This window comes from Acyrthosiphon pisum, chromosome A1 (genome assembly GCF_005508785.2).
Source record: "Acyrthosiphon pisum isolate AL4f chromosome A1, pea_aphid_22Mar2018_4r6ur, whole genome shotgun sequence".
In the NCBI taxonomy this organism is placed as follows: domain Eukaryota; kingdom Metazoa; phylum Arthropoda; class Insecta; order Hemiptera; family Aphididae; genus Acyrthosiphon; species Acyrthosiphon pisum.
Window position 1 is genome coordinate 170,104,070 of NC_042494.1, and position 8,488 is coordinate 170,112,557.

General features: G+C 31.7%; 1 protein-coding gene across 1 annotated transcript; it reads right to left on the reverse strand.

Moving 5' to 3' along the window:
- Positions 1-551: 551 nt before the first annotated feature.
- On the reverse strand, positions 552-3,070 carry LOC107884070 (venom serine protease Bi-VSP-like). The gene is made up of 5 exons (XM_016805460.2): positions 2,982-3,070; positions 2,791-2,903; positions 2,380-2,648; positions 1,772-1,944; positions 552-923 (listed from the first exon to the last, which is right to left on the reverse strand). The coding sequence occupies exons 1-5, from the start codon at positions 2,982-2,984 to the stop codon at positions 744-746; spliced, it is 738 nt and encodes a 245-aa protein (XP_016660949.2). The 5' UTR covers positions 2,985-3,070; the 3' UTR covers positions 552-743.
- Between the last annotated feature and the right edge of the window lie 5,418 nt (positions 3,071-8,488).

Sequence of the window (8,488 nt, forward strand, 5' to 3'; positions counted from 1 at the left end):
GACTTTTGGCTTTTCATTAACTTAACTATTAACTTACTAAATGTCTTTTTTGATTAACGTGATATTAACGAGTTAATTTTTCATTTAAGAAGTAAGTTAAGTTATTTATTTTGTTTTTAATTTTATTATATTTTACTATTTCAGTCTATTTCGTTTTCATGTCAAAAAAATTTACATGTCTGTCTATAAAAAATAAAAATACTATATAAAATATATTATATTGGTAGGTATAAGCAAATTCTGTAAACAAACCGATTAAACGTTATAGGTACATTAGAATAATTAATAGAAATACTATAACTTATTAGGACTTTTGGTAGGTTGGTATAAGCATACAATTGAACTGTCATTTTTACTTGCAAACTAACATTACTAGCAATGTAACAACATACGGGTTAGTTTACACTGCCCACGAAAATTTATTCGGTTTTCAATCAATCTTATAAAGCATAGTAGTTTGTGACTTCTGTCTACATACGTCATACGTTCATATAGTGTTTTCAAATTGTAAACTCGTATATGAAATCTACGTCCAATAGATAAAATTGTGACGATGATAAAAATAATTACCAAAAATGAAGGTGTTATTTATTATTATATGCGTGAACAATAAAAAACATTTTACAAACACCGAGTCAGACCCGGCGTTAAATAAAAATAAACAGAATCGGAATAGTATGCTTAAAGATAACAAGCTGCAACGTTAAAGGTTTATTATTTATCCGTTATATGTGTAAGATGATTTAGCCAGACTTGGGCCAAACGATTTGTTCGATCCACGGCAAAAATTTGGACACCCTCGTGTAAATATCAGGCGAATCTTTCTTGGGGCACTGCCCTTTACCGGCCGATAAGACACCTACTTGAGTGTACATGCACGTGTGATTGGCGTGAACAATTTGAAGAGAACTACCAGCAATGCCCTGTGTGACAAAATCGAAGAAAAACAGTTAGCACGGATGACTGGGGATACTATACCAGTGGCGGATTTACGAGAGTATGTCCAGTGGCACTGGACCCCCCCCCCCCCACCATTATGTACGTGTATATGGGTGTGTAGGAATGAACGGACACAGACATATTTTGTCGTATGCATCTTACAAGCGCGTAATAAACCAAGTTTACGTTCAGCAAATCAAGTTTAGATTCGTTATTGTTTAAAAATTAAAAACTTGATAGTTGGAAAAATATCTGGTTTATACTTTGGTTCTTTTTACGGTAGTTCCGGTTTAAGTGTTTTATATGAGAATTTTTAATTTAATGTAAAGGTACGGAATGCTTGCTAATAAATTTAATTATCGTAAAAAACCCACATGCAAACACAGATAATTGCAGTGGTGACAAAGTGTTTAAAATATACTAAGACATCGTACGTCAAGGGGACCCCTATCATCCCTCTTTTTTTAATATAAGAATTAGATCCAATCAAAGCACCTACATAATATAATTCAATGTTTAATAATTTATTTTTACGTTTTAATGTAGATTCTGGATCCACAGCGGTGGTATCCTCTGCAGTAGCCAGATCTAAAAAATCTGATATGATATAAATTATGTCATAGATAAATTAGGTGATCGGCGCGGTTGGATAATTGTCTTGCTATCAAGTTTCATAATAAGTCGATTTACACTAATTTACCTAACGAAGCCTAACGTGATCTGCTGAACGTAAATTTACCAAGTTATGCACTTGTAAGACGGATTCAACGAATGCCTTAAATGGAAATGCGTCTTAAAACGTTAGCGTAAAAAAGAAGCACATGGAACTTACCCCACAGATGTCTTTTTCGCCACTCACATCTCCCGCGCATATCATACTGTCTTCAACTATTCCGTGCATCAACTGTTTTCTCCCTGCAATCGACGCATAATAATTGCTCTTGCACAAGTCCGCCGAGATGATGTCCAAACTAACCTTTAGCAGATCCAGACTCATTGATTTATCTGTAATACGGTTTACTTGTAATCATGATTTTACGACATTATTTCAAAAAATATTAACCATGATCCAGGATTCAGGGCCGTATTAATAGTTTTAGAGACAGGAGCATAATATATATATATATAGGCGTTTATAGGTATTAGGTATTTACTTAATTTTGAACATTTAAAATCGAGGGGATTGTAGTCTTTAAAAATATTTTTATTACATTTTTTTCAATCAAACATATTAATAAGCATTTCATTTCAAAAATATAAATATTTAATTAATAATAATAAATATTATAATTTATAAGTTATAACAGTAAAAACTTTTGGAATTTGACAACCATGCTTCTCATCCAACCCCCCTCACAATATGACAACGGCCATACCTAGTATTTATTAAGTACGGCCCTGGAGGATGTTTGTCTAATAAGCCAATGACAGCAAACCAACCATCAAGGATCGGTCCCCAACCAGTTGATATCACTATCTGCGAGGCACTTGACTGCCAGTTTGGATCTGCGTTAAGACACATTGGTCGTACGTACGACGAAAACTCAACGTCCTGGTCCAAATGGAACAACGCTATATCGTTGTACAATGATGGTTTTCGAAAATCCGGGTGCACTATACGTTGATCGATTTGATAGTCCGTTGGTCTGGCATCATCGGTTTCCGACGAATAGTTCAGACCTCCCAGACGTGCCCATTGCACAACCGTTCTTCAATAATAATATAGTTACTAGTTAGGTATTATAAAATGTATCAAAATGAACATTTTTTTGTAGTTTATAGTCACGTCACTGGTCTTAAGAAGTGTAAATTTAATATTATAAATATATTTATATAATATCATATACTAACGTATTGCCCAGTCTTTCACAGCCCACCGTGGACAGGATCCATCTATTACTGATCAGTGACCCACTACAGGCCCATGTATCATCTCTGGGATACTTGCTATAACCCAACAACGCCTATAAAATTATCAAATAAATTAGAAAACTATTAATACGTGCCTATAATCGACGTGTCACATATTATTTCTCCATTACCATGTGAGGAAATTCTCTCGGTGCGGCCCTTTTGACGTCAACATTTGAGGTTAATCTTTTGAGTATGCTTGAATTGTTATTGTAACAGCCTTTAGCTTCATTTAATACCTCCTAATCATCAATTAATGTGGAATCATTTTTATATTTGTAAATCAACTGCGAGTATTTGCTGCACACTAATTCAAAATTTAAAAAAAATCTCTACGTATAGTACTGCAAAACTGTAATAATTGGTTACTAAAATAATTTTATTATAATATTTTGTTTAGATCAACTAGCTGCAGATATAACAAATTATAGTTACAATATGTAACCACTTACTTTCAGCAGCCGAATATGTTTCAATGCCTTTGGATTGATCAACTGTAGGATTACTAGTGGTATTGGTCACATCGACAACAAACAATATTGAAACCAACGAGTAAAATGAGCAAAATTGCAGAGGAAAAAACATTTTTCTCAATTTCCCCTTCCCTCCCACTCACAAATTAAATACTACATAAACATTAGGTTAGAAATATTAAATCAATTATAATAATTGTTATTTTATGAATAACAGAATAACTCGAATTATTTACTAATGAATACATTCAACACAATAACAGTCAATGGTGTGTGTGGAACCGAATCATGTTTTCGTTTAGGTACTTTGATTATAAATTTGTTTGGAAAAAACCTATTATAATGTAGCTATAATTCTATATATCATGTGAATAGAATGTTTAAATCAGCCATCGTACATTATATGACAAGCAGCAATAAAATAAAGGTAAAAAAAATTAGTACCCTTGTAGTTTAAATTTAAAACAGTGACATTCATAACATTTTTTAGTCACATAGAGTTGTAATCCGTACAAAATAAATACCTTTCGGATATACTGGTCCTAAAAAATAAATTATTTATTCGTTTAAGCGATAATAGATGCATAAAAAGGCCCGCAAAGTACAATATTAAAGTAAAATACGATTAATAAAAATAATAGATACTGATTATTTCTTATTATCATAAAGATTGATTTACAAATTTCGTGGCACATTTACTTAGAATTTAATATTTTATACCTATGACGTAGTGAGCCAACATTTACATTCCAAGTAATACGTTGTATAGGATTATCAAAGCCATACGAACTAGGAATAAGTTGGATGGTGGAGGGTTTTAAAAATGAATAATGCTATAACAAGGCGGGTGATCAATAACGCTGTTGACAAGGTATAGTTTGAGTAATACAATTAATACAAATAATACTGATAATTTCTTATTATCATAAAGATTGATTTACAAATTTCGTGGGCACATTTACTTAGAATTTAATATCTAATGCCTATGAAATATAGGAATAGTGAGCTATAACCTGTCAACGCCGATACGCGACAAATACGAACGCTATATGGACAAAACGGACAAAAAATGAGATTCTTTCCACCAAAACCGTCGCGTAAACAAGATTCGGATCACGACGGTCCTCGGCGATTCGTCAAACTCGTCACCGCCACTGCAACTTATGGTGCGCGTGTGTTTTTTTATTATTAATTTAACATTATACGAAGATCGTGTATAGGCGTGATGGTATAAAACACTTCATAATATATTATAATAATAATAATATTATGACCGGTCGACAAACCCATTCGGAATCGTTTATTATTTTAAGATCGTAAAACTCTATAATTATTACTACCGGCTGTCTGCACCTATGATGATGATGTATATAACGTATATTATAAGCGCATGCACGGCCATCGACACGTCTCTGAAACATTTATACAGGTACACATCTATTTACGGTAGATGAGTGCTGTAGCTGCATGGTCTATATAATATCATGTGAGTTGAGCGCATCACAGAGTGAGTTTAAAAAGGGTCGCGTGGTATTTTCAATCGTTGTTGACGACCCCTGTCCCTGGGGAATCACCGACCCAATTGAGTTCTAATTCTAGTCGAGTTGAATTTTTTTACGAGATCACATAACTATGCTGTGCTCGTGTATAACGCAGTAGGTATAGCAGGCATTCGTATTGCCCACTCCGCGGTAGTCCGGTCGGTTGGCACTAAGTCAACACCGTGTAATCCGATCCAAAGGAATTGATTAACGGTTTAAATTAAAAATAATCACCGATTGGATGCCGCTGTCAGTTGAAAAGCCGACGATTTTTCAAGCATAATATTATTTATAATAAATCAATATTAAAAATGCAGTATTTGCAGCGAACAGAATGTTTCTCTTCAATCGTTTTACTTTCTGACGAATAAATGTTTTTACAATTCGAATTCACGTCGTGGTACCTACTACCTTATCTACGGTTACTTCAAAAATCTTTGCACATTATGGCCAAGTCCACCGCGCAATGTCAGTTTTGCAATTTTGCACCTAGGTGACAATTAAAATATCCGACAACGATGATGGAATTTATTTGATCGGTCAAAAAACAAACTATTACATAATTACTCAGATGTTGTCTCGACGAAAATATTAAAAACGCGTACGCACGGTGGTTTTCCACAGAACATGATGATGCGTTTTGGAGCGCCTTCGTTTATATAATTAAATATGCTGCACCGGTGGTCGCGATGTAATAATAATAGGTAATAAATGAAAAAAAAACAAAACAAATAAACTCCGTCGTCTCAGCTGCAGCGACGGTGCACAACAGTCTTTTCGCCAGACCAAACGAATTCGGTCCATTGCAACATGACATAACCGTTTTTCGACTTGTGTTTTTGTTTTCGATTTTGGAGCATAGATAGGTAATTTTATCTAATCGCGTAGTGTGACTTCAGTATAATTATCCGACAAACGTTGCCCGAGTTCCAACACAAAAATATTATTATTTATATTGTTTATGCAGTGTACATTTATAGTTGTACACAGTAGGTACCTATAAAAAATATAATATTCGTCGGGCCAACCGGTCGTGCGCTTATCGCGGTCTTTCGCGTACCTACCCTCCGAGAGACCAAGACATAAATAGGTACGCTTTTTGTGATAACCCGAAAAACTCCGAAGAGTGACCAAATAATATTTTATATTATTATCACACATCTCTGGCCGAAATTTATTATAAACATTTTTGTAAGTACGTTGAAACGTTGAAGGAAAGGACGCGTTCGGCGCACGGCAGCAATACAATATTATAATATTAGACACGCGGGTAAGAGCAGAAATGCAGAATGTAATAATATTATATTATACAACAATACCATAAACACGCTCATACGCCACTCGTATTAACACTATAAACGTACAATATTGCATATAATTATTGTTATTAAAGATAAAAATAATAGAATTATTATTGATTTTTTAAAAGGAAATTCCTGCAAATTAAATGTTAATACTTTTTTTATCATCATTCATAAATTAATTATTTTATACACATTTCATTATTATATACATTTAAACATTTTAATACATTGATAGGTACAATACAATACATAATACATATTATAAATTTAACTTACATAAACAATTTATTAATTTATTTTTTATTATTGTAAAATCGGCTCTCAATTAAAAGAGAGAGATTGGGGCTTGCAGCATAACCACGAACAGTAATTTTTACAAGGGGGATATAAAAGGAAATAACAAAGGGACTCGCAACTTGCGTCACATAATAACATAATACATAATAAATAATAACACTGTTATTTTATTTTTATTTATTAGAATATACGGGCTAGGCCCTTTTTTACATAGACAAAACAGGTAATACTATGGTTTACAAAGAGAGAAAAGAAAAAAGAAAATAGAAGAGAAAAAAATAATAATATACATATGCAATTATAGATAAATATACACGAAGAAGTTAAAGTGTATAGTTATTAAGAACAATGAGATAATACAGTATATGGGCATTTCAATAATAATAGATATGACAGAGCTAAATAAAAGAAAAAGTGGAGTCCAAATTGGCATTATGCATTATATCGTACGGGGGTGTGCTAGTGACGTACTAATTCGAGTCCAGCCTCACAAAGTTTTGTCTGAAACTCTTCAACACATTGAGGTAAAAATAATCCTTGGATGCATTGCAGTTAAATCTCGTAGTTTTAGGATTAAATTACTGAAATCTGAGTTTTATATATTACGTAAAAAAAAATGTTATTAAAACTTTAATTTGTCAATACGTGTAATATGATTTATCGATATGGAAAAATATCGTAGACAGCTGATCGATAAAACTGAATATCTAGTTTTAAAAACTCAAAAAACTACTAGGTACCGGTACCTATACGTATATACGTGCCGTAATATATATATATATATGGGGGCTAAAATGATTTGAAAATGTTAGTTAGATACTATAAATAATTAATTATTTATAGTATCTATAAATATCTTTATAAATAATTTATAAAAATGATACAAGTATAAAAAATACTTAATCTAATATTATATGTAATTTATATTTTTGTAACACCATTACGGATTATTATTGTTAATATAAATGCTTTAATAACTCAGAAACTACTTTTAAGATATTTGATTTAGATACGTAGGTACATAAATATTTTCAAGGAAATCATCCATTAAATAATTTTCAGTAAAAAGAGGGGAGGGGGTTCTTATTTGAAAAAAATAGAAGCTTATATCACAACAGAAATTTGAAAATATGATCATTAGGTATACTTGAAAATTCTAAATACAAATTTTAATAAATAGACTATCAAAGACGAAAATGGAGGTTAAGATTCTTAAAAAATTAGTTTATTATTAATTAAAAAAATCTAACCAAACAGCTTATATTCATCAGGTACCTACCTAAAGAGTATAAATATTTTACATTCCTTCACTGCAAAAAATCGGCGAATTTATTAGGTAGGTACCAGTAAGCCGCAATTAACTTAGTAAAATACATTAATCGATAAATGTTTCGTTTTGTAAGTCACTTTTAAAGTTTTAAACATTTATTCTACATCTACAATCTACATAATATTATAATAATAATACTCTTATATTATACTGAATATAATAATTAATAAAATATGAATACATACCGTAAATATGAATGTACGTCGTAATGTCAAATCTCTTTTGAATATCCAAAACAATTTGAACCAGTCATACCTACTGTATGAAGTTTTGAGGCGTAATAACGTGAATATAATAATGGAATATCCAAAAAGTATCACCGGGTAGGTATATCTCAATTATAACCAATTTTTGTGCATATGTAATGTTTTCTTGCAAATTTCAAAATATTGAGTAGGTATAAGTGTATAATGTTTCACATAAATAAATATATTTTTTTAGTATCAGTAAGAAATCTGAAGGAGAGAATACTTTTTCAATTTGTTCTGTACTTAGATCAGAATATTTTTGAGACATTACAAATCTTTTGAATTACAGTCTACCAACACATATGGTGTAGTAGGGTAATAATAATCGATATAATATCTAATACGTCGTCTAAAAAACAAATGTCAAAAATTGCATACAGTTAAAACTAAAATTAAAAATGTAGGTAGGTATACAGTGTATTCACGGAAACAGGGAACACTTTAT

Bases quoted from the DNA above. Each gene is read 5' to 3' on its own strand.
- LOC107884070 (XM_016805460.2), bottom strand. The intron at 1,945-2,379 runs GTTGGTTTGCTG...ACCGTATTACAG, and splicing joins TTGGGGACCGATCCTTGATG to ATAAATCAATGAGTCTGGAT. The intron at 924-1,771 runs GTAAGTTCCATG...TTTGTCACACAG, and splicing joins GCGAAAAAGACATCTGTGGG to GGCATTGCTGGTAGTTCTCT.